This window comes from Microtus pennsylvanicus, chromosome 11 (assembly GCF_037038515.1).
Source record: "Microtus pennsylvanicus isolate mMicPen1 chromosome 11, mMicPen1.hap1, whole genome shotgun sequence".
NCBI classification, from domain to species: Eukaryota; Metazoa; Chordata; class Mammalia; order Rodentia; family Cricetidae; genus Microtus; species Microtus pennsylvanicus.
Window position 1 is genome coordinate 71,130,559 of NC_134589.1, and position 23,054 is coordinate 71,153,612.

The window sequence follows — 23,054 nt, forward strand, 5'->3', positions numbered from 1 at the left end:
GCAACCCAGACAGGACTACCCAAGCAGCCACTTTCCCCCTCATCTCCCATCCCTGCAAGGCCATGCTGGGACAGCTTCTGGTCCAATAAGTCAGCTCACCTGTCTGCTGCACAGGGAAAGGGTCACCTGCTGATGATTAATGAAGACCGTGGTGGTTCTTGAAAGTTCTGATGCTGTTTTGTAAGCCCTAGCTTAATTCAGCCTGTCTCTCAGGAACCTACCACTTGACGCCTAGCAATCTAAAGCAGTTAGACTAGTCAGCTCTTAAGGCCCCAGATGCGATGGTACATACCTTTAATTCCAGCACTCTGGAGGCAGAGGCAGGCAGATCTCTGTCAGTTCAAGGCCAACCTGGTCTGCATAATGAGTTATAATACAGGACCATAGACAGGGGCAGGAGCTGTTGCCAGGCACGGTGGTGGACACTGTTATTCCCAGCATTTTGGGAGGTAGAAGCTGATAGCTCTCTATGAATTTGAGGCTAGCCTGGTCTGCATATCAATCTCCAGGCCAGCCTGAAAACCCGTCTCAAAAAAATAAGTAAAACATAAAAAATAAAAGAAAGGGCTCTAGCCCTTATGCTATGGTCCCGGCGCACCTGCACCAACCTGCAGAGCACCTCTGAGCCTGTGGGTGGGGGAATGGATGCCCTCAAAGGTCTATGCCAGTTGTGGTAGCCCCTACCAATAGGAAACACTAACGGGGTGGAGGCAGGAAGATCACAAAGTTGAGGTAAGCCTGAACTACATCTGGGACTGTGAAGATAAAAAACTCACTTGCCATACAAGCATGGAGACTTGAATCCCCAGCAACTCTATAAAAAGCCATCAGGTATGGTGAGCCACCTGTAATACCAATACTCAGGTAGACAGAGGATCCCCAGGGCGAGCTGGCTGGCTAGACTAGCCAAGTCTGGCGCTCTGGCTAAGTAAACTAGAAGAGTGATGCTAACATCTTTCTCTGGACTCTACACATGCATTTGTACCCCTATGACACGTGTGAACAAGCAAGCACATACACACCACACCACACACCAAGAGGGAAAGAAAGGTTCCCCCAGATTGCCAGCATGTAGTGTTTCATTTTGGGTTTTTTATTTTTATTTTTTTGATACGGAGTTTCTCTATGTAGTCCTGGCTGTCCTAGAACTCACTCTGTAGACCAGGTTAGCCTCAAACTCAAGGAGATCCGCCTGCCTCTGCCTCCCAAGTGTGTAATCCTGGCTATTCTGGAACTTGCTCTGTAGACCAAGCTGGCCTGGAATCACGGAGATCTGCCTGCCTCTGCCTCCGGAGTCACCACGCCCTGGCTCATTCACCATTTCAATTCTTTTTGACCCTTGTGGACTTGCAAGTCTGCCCTTAGGCCACATATTCCCAGGCTTAGCAGTCACATGAGCCAGGGGGGTGTAATACAACCTCAGGTCACACAAAAATGGGAAGCATTTTTACCAGGTGCCCGCCTGTAATCCCAGCACTCGGGAGACAGAGGCAGGTGGATCTTGGTGCTTCCAGGCCACCACAGAGTGCTGTTACACAGAGAACCTCCATTTTGTCCCTTTCCTACTAAAAAATTGTCTTTTTTTTTTATAGGTCCAAACTAAAGATGGAAGACATAAAGGAAGTAAATAAGGCGCTGAAGGTATTAAAGTCACTTTTATTAGCAAAAATCACTTAGAGCTGATGGTGGTAGGCACACCTGTAAACCCAGCACTCCAGAGGCAAAGGCCCTTGAATCTCTGAATTCAAGGCTAGCCTAGTCTACATTGTGAGCTCAAGGCCAGTCATGGATCTTAGTGAGACTGAAGGAAAAGAAAGACTGCTCACGTGCCCCACAGGGATGACAGATAGTGCCACAGGCATGTCCGGGATGGCATTGCTGCCGGTGGACAGGTATGAGCTGGAGGCTAACTTTTCCAGTGTCAGTTTCTCTAAGCCCAAGCCCATGGTAGGCCCTATGCCCATTGGCTGGCTCTGACCTGCTGTGTACTTGAGAAGCTAGCACACACACACACACACAGGTGCCAGGTAGAGCAGCCTGCCTCACCCAGTTACCACAGGAGAGCAGGACAGATGAGCTCCTTCATGGTGAGAGACCATGCTGCGCAGCCACCTCCAGTCCAGCAGGTGAATGGATCCCTGGCTGCTCCTGCTCTTTAAATGAAGGTCCTTGACTATAATTGCAAGCTGCAGGTCTCTGTCTAGCCGTGCAGTATTTGTATGATGGTGGCAGCAGACAGCTCCAGAGGGGCTTTCTTTCTTTCTTTTTTTTTTTTTGATTTTTCGAGACAGGGTTTCTCTGTAGCTTTGGAGCCTCCTGGAACTCCCTTTGTAGACCAGGCTGGCCTCGAACTCACAGAGATCCGCCTGCCTCTGCCTCCCGAGTGCTGGGATTACAGGCGTGCGCCACCATCACCCGGCCTCCAGAGGGGCTTTCTAGAGTAAGGGTGCCTTAGGTAGCCCCAGCAGCCTGCTTCTCTGGCACAATAAAGGCTGTGTCAAGGGGCCCTTGACCCCTCTGATCACGTACAGAATTCCTAAGGAATAATACATCTCAGATCAGTTTTTCCTGGTAAAAATTTGCAAAGCATCCTCTTCTAGAGCCTCCAGTTTCTCTTATATAATGTAGCTAAGCTGTTTGCCAGAGCCATTGAGGATGTGGGGCTGGGTGTGCAGAAGAGCTTCCCTGAAGCTAAAGGCATTCCTCCCCTACACATTGTCTCTCTGCAGAAGTCCATGTCATTGTTTGAACCTTTCCTTCTGCCAGTGTAGCTAGTCATGGGATCACATCTCAGGCCGGGCCTGGGGTTGCAGGCACCAGTTTGACTGTGGTGACCTCAGCTATAGGAGACCTCTTAAAGGGCAGGGGAGTATCTTGAGTGAATCAGCCTTGATCAAGGCCAGGATGCTAAGAGCAGGCACTTTGTACAGATATGTGAATGCCACCTACAGTTAGCATGAGAAAAGGGCTCCATTAGTCCTCCTCCATCTGGGGAAGCTACAAGGCCTCCCAAGGAGGGACAGTCACAAGACAGCAGATGCAGCCAAGCAGGGACTGACATGAGGTGACTCTCTCAGGTGTTTCTCTTCCTCAGGGCCACACATGGTTGAAGGATGATGAAGCAACACACTGTAAGCAGTGTGAGAAGGAGTTCTCCATTTCCCGGAGAAAGGTATGCAAGGGCCACTCCCACCTCAGGGTCTCCTCTCTGGTTCCCAGGAAAAGCCTATCTTTACTACACCTGTGCCTGCTGGTCAGCTGGAGGTTCTTGTCCCATTGCCTTTTAATGACGGACATGCTTGGGGCAGCATGGCCTCTGTGTCGAGCTGCTGCAGGTATACTGCTGGCAGGTCTCTGTGTGCAGCAAGGCTAACTTGGGCAAACCACGCACAGGAACCTGTAAGGCATCAGGCCAACAGACTCTCACTGGATGAACTGGGCCTGTGTCTACCCGCATAGCCTGTTGCCAGGCTCTGGGAACAGAAAGTCCTGGATGACTCTTTTTTGGTCCATGGTAGCAAGACCCCGAACTGCCTCATCAAAGAGCAATTGGACAGAGGATGGATGGCCTTGGAAGTATATAATGCTGGGAGCTTAAAGCATCACCACACAGGAAGGTCTACCCCACCAGCCTATCCACAGCTATGGGCTCACCACCTCTCCTGTTCCCGTCAGTAGTTTTCATCTGCGCAAGAGAAAACCAAAGTGCCAAACTTGGATAAGTTCAGAATTGGAAATGACCTTTCCATTTGTCAAGCCCTGCCGAAGGCAGCACAGTCTGGCCATACCCACATGAACATTTTTGGGCAATCTAGCCTAATTGTCTGTAGAGCCAGGACAGAGGCTCTCCAGGCTAAGCTTGGCATCCATCACATGCCCAAAGAACCCAACACAGCCAGGTGTGGTGATATCTTTAATCTCAGCATTCAGGAAGCAGAGAGAAGCAAGTTTCATGGCAGCCAAGGGAACACATAGTGAAGCTCTATCTCCCTACCCAAAAAAACTCAACCCCAATAAGTCCTAGATTCTTGGCCTATTTATAAACAACCATCTGCCACCAATCAGGAGAGGCTATCTAAAAGCATGTTGGGTCTAAGACATGGCCATTATAGAAGCCAGGCTTTGCAAAGCAAGGTAGGTGTAGGGGTTGCATCCCCCAGTTGTCTTGACTGCCTTTTTTCTGTCTTCTAGCACCACTGCCGAAACTGTGGCCACATTTTCTGCAACACCTGTTCCAGCAACGAGCTGGCCCTGCCCTCCTACCCTAAGCCAGTGCGTGTGTGTGACAGCTGTCACACCCTGCTACTGCAGCGCTGTTCCTCCACGGCCTCCTGAGGCCATCAGGCCACCAGTAGGGACCTTAGCCTGTTGACCTCCATCTTCAGCGTGGAGGAAAGCCTCAGGTACAGTGCCAAACTCTGGGTCTCCAGAGACCTGCAAGGGCCCAAGAGAATCAAAGGCTGTCAGCCTCTGAAGACAGCGCCAAGTGGCAGCTGACCATTCTTCCGTGGTTTGTATAGAGCCAGCTCCTCTTGACTGACATGTCTGTGTCCTCGGTTATATCCTGGCTTTGGTACAGGTGTAACTTCATGATTTTGCTACTGTCACTTTCAAAGGATTAACCTATTTTGCAGCAGTTGCACTAGTACAGAATCCTTTCTCTTCCTGCCCATATCCCACAGAAACCTTGATTTCTGCAGAGCTTTGAACCTCCTGGGTCTGTCAGTGTGCCTTGTCTGCTTCATCCAGCATTTACCATCATGCCCCTGTCAACTACCATTAGCCCTGCAATAAAATCCTTTATTTTTCACTCTTGTACAAAGTGCTGACTTCCAGCTTGCATATGGAGGAGGGCCTGCTGCGTTTGAGCTCTCCAGCTGGTGTGTTGCTTGTACTTAGGCTGCTCCACCCAGATGGACCAAGGCCAGGGTAAAGCCTTGTCACCAAAGTCCAAGTACGTATTTACACAGATGCCTGACTTGCAGTGGGGTTACATCCTCATTGCAGTCAAGTAGAAACGAGCCAAGAATGACCACTGTTCACCTTACTTAGCCTGCCTTCAAAGTGCTCAGGACACTAGCAAATAAACAGACTCAGCTAACATAGCTGCTTTTTGTTTTGAGAAAAGGTCTTTTGTTTTGAGAAAGGCCTGGTCTGGTCTCAAATTCAAATGCAACCAAGGCTGGACTTGAACTGATCCTCTTGCCTCCATCTCTTAAGTACTGGAATTATAAGCATGTGCCACCATATCCAGCAAAACAAAGCCTATTTTTTAGATGTTGGCTTATCTCAATAATTTACTGAAAACCTATTATACAGGTACTTCTACACCATGGCAAAAGCTGAGCCATTTATTAAAACCATCTATCTACATGGGATTTGAAGTGCTAGCACAGATGTCTGTGGCTATGCAGATTTGTACCATCTTCCCTAGGGTCCCACCCAAGTACAAGTTCATGTACCTATCCCATCATGCAGGCTAATGTCCTTAGATTTCTGTCCATGCAGGAGTGGGACAGAGACAAGTGCCAGGGTACAAGGCCAGATGGCAGCTTACTAGAATGAGTTCTCTCCACCATGTGTCTTCCAGGGATAAACTCAGATGATTAGTCTTGGCAGCAAACATCTTTATGAGCCATTTTGCTGGCCTGAGACTCTGAAATAAGTATTGGAGCATCAGACAAGGCAGCCAGTCAGTCCACCTGTCTTCCAGCCCTTCCCTTGTACTTTTCCATCCTTCTAGACCCAATACCTTCACTTCTCACCAATTTCCACATCTGGTTGTTTACTGTCCAGACTCTGCCCCAACCCAATCCAAGCCTGTCTCTCCTTCCTCCCTCTTCAGTCAGTACAGGTTCTGGTGCTTTAAGCAAGATTCCCTATGTTGTTTCTCATCTGCCTCACCCCAATCCCTACAGCAAGGACTGTGCAGCCAGGATTTAAAACCAGACCTGAGCAGCTCCAAAGCCATGGTCTAAACTGCAGGCACAGTGAAAAGGGCCAAAGGAGTATGCTCCTCCACCTGAGCCCCTTTTGCTAACCTCAGGACCCAATTTTCCCACAAAGTTCACATACCACTGTACTGCCCCAGACTGTTCTAGTTAAGTCTGTACCTTTTCAGTGTGCCCAACTTAGGTTCCAGCTTTTGGGGGGCATTTAGTTAAGTCACTTTACTTCTGAGTATCACATTTTTCATCTGCACACAAAAGAGCAGGGTAACAACACCTCCCATTTCTATGCTGCTGCTCAGAAAAAGCACACATCAGGTTCCAGTTGGCATATACATGTTCAGGTTTCCATTCCCTTTGACCTCCCAACTTCAGCTCTACCACCAAGTTATCATGTTTTGACACCAAATTCAACCCCCATCTCCAAGTTGTCGGGGTTTTGGTTTGGTTACTTTTCAAGATAGGGTTTCTCCCAGGGTGGCACATGTCTTAATCCCAACACTAGGGAGGCAGAACAGGAGGATCTAAATTGAGTCCGACTTGGACTCTATTATAGAAAGTTCTAGGACAATCAGGAGAGACCAGTCTTAAAACACCGAAAGTTTCTCTAGGTAGCCCTGGATCTCCTGGCTGGCCTCAAACTCAGATCCACTTGCCTTTACCTCCCAAGTGGACAAGGTATGTGACACAAACCTTGCAGAATCCCAAAAGTATCTGAGGGCTAAGGGTACAGCTCAGTGGTAGAACCTTCAGCCAACAGTAAAGGTCCCGGGTGGAGAGGGACACAGCAGCACACAATAGATGGTAGCACACATGTTAACTAGCACTCAGAGCTAGCCTGAGGTGCATATGGAGACATTGAGAAAAACTCCAACCTGTAAGAAAACATGTATGGACATCCTAGAGGACATCAAAGTGGCCTTGTGAGCAACCTTTGCTCTAGTACTTGTTTCTGCTAGGCCTGAAAGCCTCTTAGACAAGGAGTGCTGACACTGTGAGCAGCCTCTTACACAGTGACTATAGGCTGTTCAGACAAGATCCAGTGCAGTTAGGCCAAAACAACCCTTCCACAAGGGCCCAACAGCTTGTCTGAAGACATCTAAAGCAGCCTCGGCTACCCAGACTTTACATAATAGACAGGGACACCCCATGCAGGAATAAAGCACCAAGACAGATCACGTGACACTGAAGCAGACAAGTATAGCTTTTAAAAGGAAGATTTATTTGACAAGGTTCACTTAGCGCAATACACCTAAAAGGAAATCACAATACAATGAAAGACTTAAATCAAGGCCTCAGAATTTCATACAAACACCAAGACCAAAAAATCCTAAAGTAATGGTATTGCGTCTCAAAATTTCTCCATTAACTTAAAAAAAAAAAACACAACTCACGTGCCTTACAGGTTATCAAATGAAATTAGAACAAACATGCCAAATGTTTCACTTTTAATTGTAGACGCTGCTCCTATATTGAGTTTTACAAAAAAGCATGTCTTTTCAACATGCATCAACAGTGTTCAATGTAATGTATGTATAAGAGCAACATTTAACATAATTCAACTGCTTTAACCTAAATACGCTTACTACTTACATACATCCTACAGTAACTAGAGAAAAGCTGGGAATTGTTTAACAGTTACAGTTCACTCAACTTCAATGTATCATCCTAGGTGACTATGTTTAACATTGGACCTTAGTCCTTTGAGAGATGCCAATGTTTACTTAAAAAGTAGGCATAAATCACAAGGATGGATTGCAACTGTTAAACTGAAGGGTTTGTTTTCCTTTAAAAAAAAAAAAAAAAAAAAAAAGACCAAAAGTCAGTGATTAAAATCTATTACATTCCCCATCCATCACTCATACTGGACATGCTAGACATCCCTCCCATTCCATTCACGCCCAAAGATGCACGGCTTCCGCTACTGTAGTAGCTGCTGTTCACTGCTCCTTGGCTACCTGCAAAGAGATCCATTTGACAAGTTAGGAATGATGTCTAATAATTATTCAAATAAAATAACGATACAAGAAAAAGATTAAAAAGGTATGAGTGCAAATGGCTGCTGTTCAACTGGCGAGAAGCATGTTGGGAAAAGGGAATCCAGACTCCAAACAAACCTCAATTAAACCCTTTTCTCTGCAGTACCAACTTGCCAGACTCTTGTGCTACCATTTTAAGTGGATTCTTCAGGATCAACATGGAAATTTTAAGTTTAAAGGAAAACTAGTGTTTTTCAAAAATTGCAAAATTACTTCAAGTTTTTAAAACTAAAAAACAAAACATTTAAAAAATTTACCATAAACGTGTACTATGTGTCCGTCGAATGGTGTGTATGAATAGGGAGTAAGTACAGGGGAAGTCTTTTGCTTTGCCTATTCATGGTGGGCAAGAAGTGAGAGGACAAAAGTTGGACTAACGGCAACTCCCTGTGCCCAAAATGGCAGCCTCCATGGAGTTTTAAGTCAGAGTCACTGACTGCTATAGAAAGTGTTATCACAACATTATCAGTATTTGCTATTGGGAATTTAAATTATATTTTTTGAGAAAATATTTACCTATGCAATGTTTGATTGAAAATCACTGGAGTTTTCCTGTAAAACTTGGTCTGCAAAAGGATTTTGTAGGGTAAGACTATCATACCAAAATCACCATTCTTTAGACGAATTGAATAAAAAAAAAATAAAACCATCCCTAGGTTAACAGACTAGTACAATACTGTCCTGAACCCAACCACCAGTCTAATATTTAAAAATTACCCTTCATCAAAAACATAATGCCATAACAGAAAAGCAAACTAATGTTTTAGTAAATGAACACAGATGTTTTCTGGCTTGACAGTGTTCCAAAATTGCAATGACTAGAATACATCCCCTCTCTCCTCCCAATGACTGTTTCTGCACATTATACTATTAAGAATTATAATAAAAACGATACATTTAATACCCCACAATACCCCACTCTTAAAAAGGAGCCTGTATATTCCCAACTAAAGAAACCAACCTAAAACTTACTCTCGGTATATTAAAAAAAAAAAACTTACCATATCCACTCATGCTGCTCTGGCCACCATAGCCACCTCCATAACCACCACTCAGCTGCTGGCTGGCTGGGCCACCGTAACTGGACTGGTTTGCTGTTAAGTTAAGGGAACATTAGAGCTTTGCTTCTTATCCAGTGTGGTACCTGGTGGTACCGGGCTTGTAATTCTATGTCTACAATTTTCCAGTCTTGATCTTATATTACTGTCTCCTCCTGCCTACTATCTATAACAAGTCTGACTCTCTGTGACCAGATTAATCTTTATATTCTTCATTTGAGCTAGATAAATGTTTATAAACCAAAAGGTTGAGGAATACACATGATTCATAAGTAGAGGCATTTTTTTAATGATCTTATAAAACTTTAGTGAGGTTTCCCCCTTAGCTTGATATATATATTTAGATATGTCCTTATACAGGTTATCAGTTAATTATGCCTAGTTAATTATGTCCAACTAATTATTTTCCCAATTAACATTGTTAATCCTGTATTTTTGCTAAATATTTTAGACGTACACTTTATAAACAGATACTATATATCTGTATAAGCAGATACATTCAATAGTCCCCTCCCCCCAAAGTACTTGTATCTACTTTGAGTAATCTACCCTAAGCAGCTTTGTTATTACAAGATTTTAGCAATTTAATAATTACAAACTTGCTTAAATTAAGAATCTTTGTCTAAATTTGTCTGCTAACTTAAAATTATTATTATGCTAACAAACTCTGATACTAATTATGTTAACTTATCTTATAAATCTACTTATACAAATACAAATGTTTTGGTTTTTAAAAAAACTAACGATATTTACACAAGCCCATGCCTCCCATCATTTGGCTACCATAAGCACCACCGCTTGCTCCTGCTGTAGAATTCAAGAAGAGTTCTACATATCTGTGTTCTGAAATGAGAGAAAAGGCATACAAGGTTAGCTTAAAAAAAAGACACTAAAGTGATATTTACACAAACCCATGCCTCCTAGCATTTGGCTACCGTAAGCACCACCGCTTGCTCCTGCTGTAGAATTCAAGAAGAGTTCAACATATCTGTGTTCTGAAATGAGAAAAAAAAAGTTTGAAAATGTTGGTAAAAGAAAACAAGATAAGCAATTTAAAAGTAACTTGTGAATCACAAATGTTTTAGTAAAAAGAAACTAGCTTTTAAAACACTCACCACCTAAGCTACCAATTAAGGACAAACTTAAGGTTAGGTCCAATCACCTATCCCAAAATAGCAGTATAAAAAAACACTAAGGGCTAGAGAGATGGCTCAATGGGTTAAGAGCACTGGCAGTTCCTCCAGTGGACCTGGGTTCAATTTCCAGCACCCACGTGGCAGCTCACAATTGTCTGTAACTCCAGTTCCAGGGGATATGATACCTTCATATCAATGCACATAAAATAAAGTTAAATTAAAAAAAAAAAAAAACCCTAGACAGGGGCTGGAGAAATGGCTCAGAGGTTAAGAGCACTGACTGTTGTTCTCCCTCCCAAAGGACCTGAGTTCAATTCCCAGCAACCACATGGTGGCTCACAACCATCTATAATGATATCTGGTGCCCTCTTCTGTCATGCAAGCAGAACACTGTACATAATAAAATAATATAAAAAGCCTAAGCTTTAAATAAACCCAAGCTATATATACCCTTACTATTCTATTCCTCTACTCTAAATAAATAAATGTCACTTAACTGCCTGAAGTTACAAAGTGCTTTAATTACACTTACGCATATTTGCTTTATCTTTTGACATAGCTGCAACAGCATCTTCATGGGTTGCAAACTCGACATCTGCTTCACCAGTTACTCTGCCATCAGGTCCAATCTCAATATGTACTCTCACAGGGTTGAGTGGTGAAAAAAACTAAAATACAAGTTATTTTTTTTTAAAAAAAAGAAAGTTAACTTAAAAAAAAATCACCCCACATTTTTACTGCTGTACTGAATTACTTGAAGTGAATTTATCTCAATACTTACATTATAAATGTCATTCTCAGTAGCTCTGTATGGTAATCCCCGCATGTGAACACAGTGTCCTGTTGTACTTTGGAAAGTAGAGCCACCATCCCCGTATCTGTGGTCAGACATTCCTGAAAAACAATAATTGAGGTCTAGATGGACAAGTGTGTAAGTACCCTTGAACTGAGAAATTCAATTCTTACCCTACCTCTTCCAAATCTATCAGAACCAAATCCATAGCCATCATTATAGCCATTATAATCATCATAGCCTCCATAGCCTGAAAGATAAGAAGAAATACAATTAGTCACCAAAAATCACCTAGACAAAAGAAACTAGTTCAACCTTGCATATAACAGCACATACATACCTCCACCATAAGCACCACGCCTCATCCTTTCAAAACCAGCTCCTCTGCCAATGCTGTTATACCCTCTGCCAGCCCCAGGTCTGTCATAGGGACCTGGCCGCTGCATGGCCATAAGTTTTCGTGGTGGATCATAATGAGTTCTAACTTCAGCTCGACTGCTCTTAAATATTTCAATATACCTAAAGCATTGTCCAAAAGGAAGGGGAATGGGGAGGGGAGAGAACACATTAGTTCGTGTCATACAACAGTTACTTAGTTATACAAGAAAAACAATTTAGTCATAGCCATGAAACTGACTAATATTTAAAGCCAGCTTTCTTACATTTGCATAGGCAATGACCAGAAATTTACTCAAAAGACTATTTAACTTTATAGAAAAAAAAAAGAAAAAAACTCCTCTGAGGCAGAGCCCAACCTTAGAGGCAGAGAGGAGTATTACAAATAAATGATTTAGGAGGGAAGAATTCCACTCAACTTTCAATATTCCAACTCTTAAATTCTTTGGCAGCATGTATAGCAAGTGGGCTAAAAAGCCAGCCTCCACCAACAGTCTAGCCCACACTACACACTTCTTTTCGCCAATACCCAGCCTATGCTTTTAGTAGGAATCAGCATAGGTAAAAAGCGCATGCTTCAATGAAAAATAGTCACAAGCAAAGAGAATAAAACCTTTTGTGACAATTTCTTGAAAGCTATGCTTATTAATACATATGCAGAATATTTATACAGCAAGAAAGTTTGTTGCATTTCAACTTTAAAAACAAGATCAGAAAGTATCACATTTTCTTATGGTAATATTAATTTCCTATGTGGGTGTTATTACAGCTAAAGATAGGTTTGCATTAATTTTTTAAAGCCATAGTCTCTCGACTCTATTGACTGGGGTTAATAAACTAAGAATCCTACAAAATTGTAAAGACAGCCCAAATAAACTAGGGATAATTTTAAAACCTAAAATTTAGTTTGAATAAAATACATCAACTAGAAAGAATTTAAAAGTTGTATCAGGTAACCAATTAACTGGGAATAGGAAATGGATTATTTCCTCCTTCTAAGCAGAGAGAATATGGATTTAATTTTTACCATAAGAAAAGTGACATATCCAACCAACCATCCATCCCCACCTGTGCCCTATTCTTTCCTTGTGTTTCTTTAGAGCCTTTTCAGCTATTTCCTGTGAAGCAAACTGCACGAAGGCCTCCCCCGTACTCCTCCCCTGGAAGTCCACCGGCAATGTTATCCCATTTGGCACGATTTCCAACCCTTCAACCCAAGGACAAATAACCCCAGTAGGGGGGCAATATTAACATCACAAGCCCAGAAATGATTCTTCTTATAGCTTTAAATAAACCAGAATTTTAACTTTAGGTGAATGGTATGCTTTTAACAAGTACTCTTAAAATATGCATTGCAATAAGAAGTTCCACTATTAACAAAGTTTAACTCAATTCTTAACACACCCAAGGCACAATATATACATTAAAAAAAAAAACTTGATACTCCAGAGGGTGCATTAAGAATTAAACAATTAAAAACATTTTAATCTATGTAACTTAATAGAATTACACACAATTTCATAAAATTTTAAGCATTAAAATCACAGTTCAAGTAAAATAAGACACCTTTAACCTCGTTATTATACTTCAATTCTTTAAGTTATTGGAACTTCAAGCTTAAAATTACATTTAAACAGTTTATGTAAAAATTGAAAACATTACTTAAGAAAATCATTATTGACAAACATACAAACTAAACTTTCAACAGTAACTATCTACACAGCAATCATGCACTCTTATATGCTCTAACAGTAGTATGTATGATTCACTTCTGGAAATTCCGTCTATGAAAAATCCTTCCCGTGGATACATTCCCAAGCTTACAAAAAGGCCTTAAAGCACTTTCCTAGAAGATATGAAATTATGTTCATATTTAACGTTGACAGATAGCATTCAATTCTCACCAATTTAGATAAAACAAAACAGACTTGATTTCAAACTAACAATATTATGAATTGATACATATCTAAGTCAGTTCTAACACATATGCTAAATAAAAACTATGAAAGAATTTCTGTTTATGACATCAAAAGTATTTAATAGTATTTAAAATTAAAGATTTAACATTCTGCTAAACATGCAATCCTATCAGCTTGTCGACATAAAAACATTCAAATACTTTAGGCCCAGAACAACTTTAAAATGCTTTCTATATTTTCAGAGACTACAAGCATTCAACCTCCACTTGCTACATTTGACTGTGACTAATAGGCTAGCTAAGTCACATTTCTTTTATAAAAATTTACATACAGAGAATTAAACTAATATATTTCTGGTCCCGTGACCCAAAATAAGTTATCTTACAACAAATACCATAAAGTATAACAATCTCAACTCACACTAATCTAATGTTAAAAGAGCTTACCTTTAACATGAAGTACTTTGCTAAACAGCAATATGAGGAAGTAGTTAAGATGGTTGAGTAGAATCCTCAGAGGTCTACTCTGAACTACAATACTAAATATAGGCAAAGTTAACACTTTGGAAGTACTTCTCATTTCCACCTTTAAGATGGGCTTAAGTTATTTGAAGGTCTCCAGGAAGAAAATGTGAATTCAACAACATATTCAACAGCCTACTTTACTTAAGTACCTAGACTAGTCAACTTTTAAGTCTACTAATACTAAGTCATGTCGCCAGAAGCTGCCATACCTCACTGCTCAGCAACAAACAGGACTACATACCTGAGAAAAACTGAACAATTTCTTCCTTGCTACATCCAAAAGGGAGTCCTCTAAGCCGTACAAAGCCATCATTGGCCGTGTCAGGACTATTTGGACCAGTATGCTTCAACACCCAATCCATTTCAACGTTGTTTGACTTGAATACTGAAAAAGGTGCTTAGAATTAGTCAATTAAAATAGAGAACAAAGTTCAGATTTCCTGGGTTTTTAGGTAACTAGGAAGAGCTGTCACAAACTCCCTTAGATGACTATTTTTCCATGCGGTCAAATACCTAAAATTCAAGAAGGGGTAAAGACCTCTTATGTGTTTAATTAATTAGCATTTACTGTTACTAGGGCAATGTAAATCAAACCTTCAACATATCTGTGTCCCATAGTTTCTCTGTCTTTTTTCAAGGCCAATTTGACTTCATCTTCTGATTCAAGTTCAACAAAAGCCTCGCCACTCGGTCTGCCTTCTCTGGTGTAGATGAAACGAATACCTTGGGCTCCATTTTGTATTTTGCAGTCTGAAAAGAAAGCAACCGTTAATACAGAATTTAAAACATAAAACACCTATGAGTGATATAGATGAAATGCATGTTTGGGTCACACACACACAAAAGACTAAACTGACCAAGTGTTTGCACCAGACTACCTCATGATACACCCTAATCCATCGAAATATCTCCTATTCAAAGCAAATTCTGGAAGCTATAAGCCTTGCCTCAGTTTCCACTGACCATCTTTTTGTACAATGTGTCAGAATAGTCTCATCTGGACCTGGTGACTTCACAGTATTTATTCTACATGACATTTACAGCCACATGACAATTTCTCATCAAATCCAAACTACAGCCAAATACTCACCTGAAGGGGATCAATGTTAACAACTAAAGGCTCCAAGCTGCACACTTTAAGTCAAACCCGATCAGGAGCTGCCCCCTGCAATTGCTTCCACTATACTTGATTCTTGTTTTACAGGCCGTTTTCTGTTACCACAGCTAAATTCAGATAGTAAGGTCAACACTACAAGCACCTTTTTACAAAACGGTTCGACTTTTTTTTTTTGGTTTTCGAGACAGGGTTTCTGTGGCTTTGGAGCCTGTCCTGGAACTAGCTCTGTAGACCAGGCTGGTCTCGAACTCACAGAGATCCGCCTGCCTATGCCTCCCGAGTGCTGGGATTAAAGGCGTGCGCCACCACCGCCCGGCTAACGGTTCGACTTTTAACAAACACAATTTAACCAATCTTCCGTAGAAGTTATTCGGGAAGCCTATGTGTATATGGTAAAAAGAACTCTACAGTGCTAACTTCCACGGTTTCAGCGTCCTCAATTGTAAAAGGAGCCAGATTATGAAGTAACTAAATCTAGAACACGATTCGATTACGAAATCTTCAATTCTAAAAAATTAACTTTCTGAAGCAGAACGCCCCTTTCTGAGGTAGGAGAAATTACATCTCCCCCTACTTAAATCTTTCGAAAAAGACAACTTTCAGAATGCATGGACTGGCGCTTAGAAACAGAAAAAAGATGAACTAGAAATTTTCCACCGGGCGCCAGCATCCCCAAGAGGAGACACGGCGGGGCGGGAGGAGGGTTGGGGGGGGGGGGGTCGGGTTTCGCAATTGCCATTGCGTAACCGCGGGCCGCCGGGCGCGAGCAGCCGGGGGAACGGCGGAGTGCCCGCGACTCGCTAGGGGGAGCCCGTGAGGTGCGCCCCGCCCCGGGCCCGCAGCGGGCCCCACTGACAACTCCCGCCTCAACTCACCAGAAAAAAAGCGCTGCACCTCATCCGCGGAGCAGGACCAAGGCAAGCCCCGGACCTTCACCACGAAGCCCTCTCCACCTTCTGCGCCCAGCATCATCGTCTCTTCGCGGGTCCTGACGTCGAAACAGACTGCGGGGCGGCGGGGGTGGGGTGGTGGGTGTGTTAGGGGCACAGCGGAGAAAGAGTCATTTAAATGGCCCTCCCACTTCAGGGCGCCCTGCAGGATCGGGACGCCCCGATGGGAGCCCCGCCCGTGCAGATGCCTCAATCCTGCAGCCGCAAGCATGCAACCCAACCTCGGCGAGCGACCCGACGCCCGAAGCCACTCTGTGCTCCCAGTGTTGAGGTCCCCAACTAAGGAGACCCCGGCTTAGAGCCATGGTGGAGGCAAGGAAATGGCGGCCGCCGCTTCCGCTCCGCCTCCTCAGACACCTCACACAATAGAAGCGGCGCGGCCTGCAGGCCTAGGCGGCGCTGCCACGCCGGCGGGAGTCCCGCGACTCCCGGTGGCAGCCTGCGCTTGCCACGGGCCCCCCCCAAGTTACAACCTAGGTTCGGGGACGAGCGATTGTCACAAAAACAGGCGTCTACGAAGGCCTCGGGAAGCAAGCGAAGACCGACGGACACTCACCTCCACACAAAGGCTAGCGCGGCTGAGAAGAAATGATTAGCGGGCGCCTGCGCAGCCTAAATAAAGCCCTTCGAAGGAGCTCTGCGCACGCGCACCCTGCTGCCTGCCCCGCCCCCTTGCGTCACACCTAGTTGGAACGCATGCGTACTAGCAAAAACCGAGCCCGCTCCCGCCGTCAGCTTATCGCACGCATGCGTTCGGGCTCAACCCTCTTCATAAACTGGCCGTGGATTTTTTTCTGCGCTTGCGCCTGTTTGCAACTCTTGTGCTTGGCGTCTCAGCGGTTTAATCGTTGTACTCGTGCGCATGCGTCTACCTCCAAACCGTTCTCTAGACGTACCCGCCGGAGTGGGGGAGGGGAATGGCGGCAATCCGCTCCCCGGAGGGACTGGATAGTAACCCGGAGTTGACGGGTTGTGCAGAGGCGGGTGTCCTATCCTTTATCGGCAGCATCTCAACCGCGCTCCTGTCAGTTTTGAAAGACAGCACGGGGGACAGGAAGCCCTACTCTTTCTCCCCCAAACCGGTGGGAGCTGAAGAGCCGGCTGGTGCCGAGCCTCTTCTCGGTGCCGCCCCGCCCCTGCGCCCAAAGCCGCCGTCACCGCGGGGCTCCTGGGACCGCTTCCCTTACCTGCCGCTTTGAGGGGCTCAACCCCCGGACTGCAAGTGCCTGAGCCAGAGTCCTGCACCCCCACTTTGCCCAACGAACTCGCACTCTGCGAACCCCTCGCCCTTCCCAGGGCCGCGGGCCCACGCACGAGAAGTGCTGTGGATGCTACGCCTCGCGAGTGAAGGCTGAGCCTGGGACTCAGCCCCGGAGCGCTGCATCCCACCACCGTGCTTTTTTCCCAAGTGAAGACACCGAGATCGAGAAAGCTCCCGGGTCACCCCGTGTGCACGTACAGCGATAATGAGTAAAGTTACTGAATTCAAGCAGCACTGCAGAAAACGGATGATGCCCCGTCTCCGGATTTTACTTATCTGACATACCCCAGGCAGCCCTGGTAGAAATTAACAATGAGACGGTGTTGGGCGGTGCCACAGTGGGTACCAACAGTTTGGTGGCCTCAAACTCACAGAGATCTGCCTGTTTCTGCCTCCCGAGTGCTGGGATTAAAGGCGTGTGCCACCACCGCCCGGCGGCTGAGTATTTTTATAATTCTAATAATGAAAGGTAGAGTTGTGTATGAGGACTCCACATGCCTAAACCCAATTCACTTAACAGTATCCTTTCCATTAATCTTTTCTAATTTGATACTCAGAAAATGGTAAGTACCTGTATCTAACCACTAATGAAGGGGAGTAAATTTTAAAACATAGCCATTCCTCTTTATGTAAATTGTTCAACACAAAGATTTCTCACACAAAAAGTTCAGTTTCTGGGCCAAGCACCAATTGCACATATCTTTAATCCCAGCAGGACAGTCAGAGCTCAATGAGGCCAGTCTGGTCAATTTAGTGAGTTCATATTTCTTTCCAGTGTTGTTTGTTTTAGATAAGGTCTTCCTATAGATCCCTGCCTGGCCTTGTATCTAGACCAGGATGGTCTTGAACACACAAAGATCTGCTTGTCTCTTCGTCCTTGGTCTTCGTGTGTGCTTTCTTCTTTGTTTGAGCAAGAGTCTCTGTATCCCAGATTGTCTATGTGGCTTCCTCTTCCTGTCCCAATTCTGTACTTGTTGATGGTTACCCTATTTAATGCTTTTGGCCTAACAGAGAAGGTCTTGTGTGGTCCTGCAGCAGAAACATGAGGGGTCAGATGGTGCTGCTGCACATACTTCACTTCTTCCTCTCTCTCCCTGCTCCTGATGTCTAAGGGCTGATGTGCATCCTGGCCCCTGCTGCAGGCTGCAAAGTGCATGTGGGACTTGCCTTTCTTTCTTTTTCCTTTCTTTTTTGGTTTTTTGAGACAAGATTTCTTTGTGTATCTTGTGGCGTGCTCTGTGAGTTCAAAACCAGCCCTGTCTAAAAAGTTTCCAACCAGGCAGGGATACATTAACCGTGTAGAACTAAATAGATGTTCTATTAAATATCTAAAAAAAAATACAATACTGGAACATTGACTATTTGATGGAACAGTCTAGGACAGGTCCCAGGTGTTGTAATTTAGGAAAAAGTGACACACTAGAGAAAGATGCCATGTGACAGAGCTCAGATGGATGGGTTTTTATTGGGGGAAAGTGAATAGGAAAAGGGGAAGGGCAGAGACAGGCCTCTGGGGACAGGTGTAACAGAAGAGAAGAAAAGAGAGACAGACGGATGGACAGAGACAGAAAGAGAGATGACAGGTGGGCAGGGAGGGCCCTTTTAAAAGGGAACACAGAGGGGCTGGAGAGATGGCTCAGTGGTTAAGAGCATTGCCTGCTCTTCCAAAGGTCCTGAGTTCAATTCCCAGCAACCACATGGTGGCTCACAACCATCTGGAATGAGGTCTGGTGCCCTCTTCTGGCCTGCAGACATACACACAGACAGAATATTGTATACATAATAAATAAATAAATATTTAAAAAAATAAAATAAAAGGGAACACAGAGAATGTGTACAGGTGGTGCTCTCAGTGGCTACCGCTGAGGACCTGTACGCCAAGGTCAGGCCAGCACAGATGACTGAATACTAACAAAGGTGCAGTTTAGAATTCAGCCTTCCCTAAGGTGTCTTTCCCGCCAGCATAGAAAGTATCTTCAATAAATGTTAAAATTAATGTCTGACAATTTTGGCAATTTGGAACAAAATAACATTGATGATCTATCTCAAAGTATAGACTACAGTGAATTTCAAACAGATTTTAAAAGAAATATATATTGGGAGATTTGGATTTTTGTTTTGTTTTGAGAAAAGTTTCTATGCTGTAGCCTAGGTTAGCTTGGAACTCAAGACGTAGCCCAAGCTAGCCTAGAACTCACTAGGTAGCCCAGATTGGCTTTGAACCTATGAAATCTCATTCATCCTCTGGGTGCTGGGATTGGAGGTATGTGCTACCATGGCTAGTTGAAAGATTTAAATTTAAAAGTGTGAAAAGCTGGGGTTAGCAAGGATCAAACTCTCTTCTAAGGAACTTGGGTTAAGTCCACCTATGTTGGGTGGCTCATAAGCTGTGGTTCCAGTGCCCATACAGCTGCAAACAAATAATTAAAACCTTCTTTAAAAAAAATATGAAAAGCTGCGAAGCAGGGCATGGTGGCACACACTTGGAAGGCAAAGGCAGGCAGATCTCTGAGTTCCAGGTCATCCTGGTCTACAAAGTGAGCTCTAGGACAGCCAGTGCTACACAGAGGAACCCTACCTCAGAGAGGAAAAAAAATATGAAAGGCTGAAGGTCCTCAAAATGTTTATGTAATACATTTGATCCTATTAATTATATGAATATGTATTTTTAATTGTTTGTTTGTTTAAGAGGAAGTCTTGGTATTAAAGATGTAAGCCATCATGTCTGGTAGCATAAGCTTTTGAAACCTCAAAGCCAAGTAAGGTGTATTACTCAGATTTCTAAAATATGTATAAATACACACATACACAGGAAAATATATATTTGAGTAGGTATTCTAAAATGTTCTGGCCGGGCGATGGTGGCGCACGCCTTTAATCCCAGCACTCGGGAGGCAGAGGCAGGCGGATCTCTGTGAGTTCGAGACCAGCCTGGTCTACAGAGCTAGTTCCAGGACAGGCTCCAAAGCCACAGAGAAACCCTGTCTCAAAAAAAAAAATAAATTAAATAAAATAAAATGTTCTTATAGACTATCCTTTGATAGTGAAAACATGAATGGATTTTTTTCCTTTTTCTTCTCAGTGTTTGTAACTACCATAATGCAGAACACTCAGTAATTTATGGGTCCAATTTTTAGTCAACAATTTACCACTCTGGCGGCAGAGGCAGAAGGCTCACAAGTTTGAGGTCAGCCTAGTCTGAAGAGCGAGTCTAGACCATTCTGGAATGAGGTCTGGTGCCCTCTTCTGGCCTGCAGACATGCACACAGACAGAATATTATACATAATAATAAATAAATAAATAAAAATAATAATAAAAAACGATTGGATTAAAATTCAGAGTTATAAGGATTATCAGAATGCTGAGTGGAGACGGAACTGCGGGTTCAGCTCAGTTCAGTGGAAGAGCGCTTACCTTGCTCTTTTCTTGTGGATTCTATCCCTATCAAGGCTAAACTGTTACTAAAAGAGCAGCAGAATGCCAGGACGTGGAGAGTACCTCACTCCCCCACAGCTGGCCTACTCAGATGTCAGGGACACGGGAAAAGCTGTGGGAGAACTAGGTGGGTCCCTGTGGGGCTCGCCCTGCCGCCTCCTTGCTTTAACTAGGATAGCTCTTCCACTGTTAGTAGTTGGCTTGGCAACCATTTTAACCTAGTCAATGAGAGTCGATGTGGGAGGGAGGCGTCGCACAGCTCCGCCCACGAGCCTCATGGTCGTCTTCGTCTAGATAAGAGATTCTGCGGCGCCCTCTTCAGTTCGCTCAGCGCTTTCTTAGAAAAAGTCTTTGTCTCGAATTATTTGCTTTTGTGGAATTCAGGATGGCACCCGGAGCCTTGTCAGCTTAGGCAAGTGCTCTGAGGGGCACCCTCCTCCCCAGCCCAAAGAACAGATTTTCAATGTTGTGGAGACTGGTACTAGCTCCCTAATGCCTCAGCCAAGGTCTATCACAGTAGTTAAATCTCAAGCTGTGTTCAAAATGTACTGAGAGCTAATAGTCTTTAGGTTAAAAAAACAAAAACAAAACGGGTGGTGGTGGCTCCCACCTTTAATCCCAGCACTAGGGAGCAGAGGCAGGTGGATCTCTGGGACTTCAGGCCAGCCTGGTCTACAGAGTGAGTTTGAGGACAGCTAAGACTACACAGAGAAACCCTGTCTGGAAAACACACACACACAAAGAAGAAAAAAGGACAATAGAGAGGTAAAAAAATTATACATAACATAAAGCCATTTTTGTTTTTTATTTTTTCCTGAGACGGGTTCTTTATGTAATCTTGGATGTCCTGGAACTAATGCTGTAGACCAGGCTGGCCTCGAACTCAGAGTTTACTTCAGCTTCTTTCTTGCCACCATGACTGCCACATGTTCCCACGCCTCCCCACCATGATGAACTCTTACCCTCTGGAACAATAAGACAAAATAAACTCTCTTCTTTTTTTAAATATTTACTTTATGTGCACATGCCTGAGTGTATGCTGGAGTCTGCACAGGTCAGAAGAGGTGTCTCGAAAGAAAAAAAAAAACACTTAGCATCAATACATAACATGCCCCCACACATACAGTTTTTCCCCAGCTGTCTCACATGTTTTGGTGGTCTCTTACAAAGCATGTAAAAGGAAAAATATTGACTCAGGACCGCCAAGACCAAATTCTCAGCACAAAGAAGATTTATTTTCCCCAGAAGGACAGAGGGCAGGGAATAAGAGATAAACACAGAAGATAAAGGATGAGGGAGAAGGGGAAGAGGACAAGGGAAAGGGAGCAGGGGTATTTGTCCCTGAGAGACAAAGGACTGCCTCTGGATAGAGAGGAGACAGACATCGCACATAGGCAAATGGTGGTATATTAAGTACAAGGATAAACCCTATGTTAGGATGAAGTATCTTATTTTAATCGGGCATATTAATTTGGTGAACCAAAGAGGACTTTGGATTGCTGAACTTCAATACTTAGATAGCTGGACCTTGGTAGTCAGCCTCAGAAGGACGAGGTGGCCAAATAAGGGAACAGACCTTGGGGCTAGCTTCAGGAATGTAAGCCAAAGGTTTTTTAGCAAGGCAGAGGGAATGGAGGAGAAGGACAAAGCCTGTCGGAGCCATGCCTGCACACTCTAGCCGACCAGAGCACCCTCTTCAGGATGGTCATTGTGTAGAGCGCCCCACCACCACCATGGTCACATCTGTTCCTCCCCTGCCCCCATCCTGCACTCATTCTTACAAGTACTTCCTGTTTTCCAGTAGGACACCTGTCTGTTTTCCCCTCTTATGAGTTGTGCTTCTCAAGCTGTGGAATTGGCTCAATTGGTAAAACAGTAGCACAACGATCAAAGTCAGTCCGCAGAACTCCCATGAAAAATGCCACAATGGCTTGTGCTTATATGCAGGCCCTGATGAGCCAGAAACAGGCAAATCCCCGTGGCTAGTCAGCCTAACCTACTGGGCAAGTTTCAAGCCAAGGAGAGACCCCGTCTTTATTTTTATTATTTTATGTGTATGGGTGTTTTTTGCCTGAGTGACTGTGTCACATGAACACAGTGCCTGTATGGGCCAAAAGAGGGCATCGGATCCCTGGGAACCCGTGTTACAGTTATGAGCCATCATGTGGATGCTGAGAATTGAACCCAGGTCCTCCACAAGAGCAGCAAGTGCTCTTAACTGCTGAGCCATCTCTCCAACCCCTTAACTCATTTTAAATTGTATTATATCTATTGAGGGTTTTTTTTTTTTTGAGACAGGGTTTCTCTGTGGCTTTGGAGCCTGTCCTGGAGCTAGCTCGGTAGACCAGGCTGGTCTCGAACTCACAGAGATCCGCCTGCCTCTGCCTCCCGAGTGCTGGGATTAAAGGCGTGCGCCACCATCGCCTGGCTATTGAGTTTTGTTTTTTGAGACAGGGTTTCTCTGTGTAGCTCTGGCT

The 23,054-nt window shown here is 44.1% G+C and overlaps 2 protein-coding genes across 6 annotated transcripts in view; one reads left to right on the top strand and one right to left on the bottom strand.

Moving 5' to 3' along the window:
• Rufy1 (RUN and FYVE domain containing 1) overlaps positions 1-7,826 on the top strand; it is a 48,543-nt gene extending 40,717 nt beyond the window's left edge. Inside the window, exons 16-18 of the mRNA XM_075992772.1 lie at positions 1,593-1,641; positions 3,095-3,172; positions 4,192-7,826. Of these exons, the coding sequence (XP_075848887.1) occupies positions 1,593-1,641; positions 3,095-3,172; positions 4,192-4,335 (271 nt within the window). The 3' untranslated portion in view covers positions 4,336-7,826. The remainder of the gene's footprint in view (positions 1-1,592; positions 1,642-3,094; positions 3,173-4,191) is intronic.
• On the bottom strand, positions 7,150-17,452 carry Hnrnph1 (heterogeneous nuclear ribonucleoprotein H1). Of its 5 annotated transcripts, none has more exons than XM_075992774.1 (14): positions 17,068-17,452; positions 15,806-15,934; positions 14,408-14,563; positions 14,055-14,198; positions 12,439-12,577; positions 11,315-11,493; positions 11,153-11,224; positions 10,963-11,096; positions 10,714-10,849; positions 9,981-10,040; positions 9,799-9,888; positions 8,989-9,081; positions 8,504-8,553; positions 7,150-7,906 (listed from the first exon to the last, which is right to left on the bottom strand). In XM_075992774.1, the coding sequence occupies exons 2-13, from the start codon at positions 15,900-15,902 to the stop codon at positions 8,504-8,506; spliced, it is 1,350 nt and encodes a 449-aa protein (XP_075848889.1). In that variant the 5' UTR covers positions 15,903-15,934; positions 17,068-17,452; the 3' UTR covers positions 7,150-7,906. The 5 variants fall into 5 exon arrangements, with proteins under 5 accessions (XP_075848889.1, XP_075848888.1, XP_075848891.1 ...); XM_075992773.1 differs by lacking the exon at positions 17,068-17,452 and adding an exon at positions 16,437-16,550; XM_075992776.1 differs by lacking the exon at positions 9,799-9,888 and having other exon boundaries at positions 9,951-10,040; positions 17,068-17,284.
• Positions 17,453-23,054: the final 5,602 nt, after the last annotated feature.

Coding starts and splice junctions, on each gene's coding strand:
- Hnrnph1 (XM_075992774.1), bottom strand. CDS start 15,902: ATGATGCTGGGCGCAGAAGGTGGAGAGGGCTTCGTGGTGAAGGTCCGG. Junction 12,578..14,054: donor AATTGTTCAGTTTTTCTCAG/GTATGTAGTCCT, acceptor CTTGGGTTGAAG/GGTTGGAAATCGTGCCAAAT. Junction 10,041..10,713: donor AAAAGATAAAGCAAATATGC/GTAAGTGTAATT, acceptor TTCTCATTTCAG/AACACAGATATGTTGAACTC.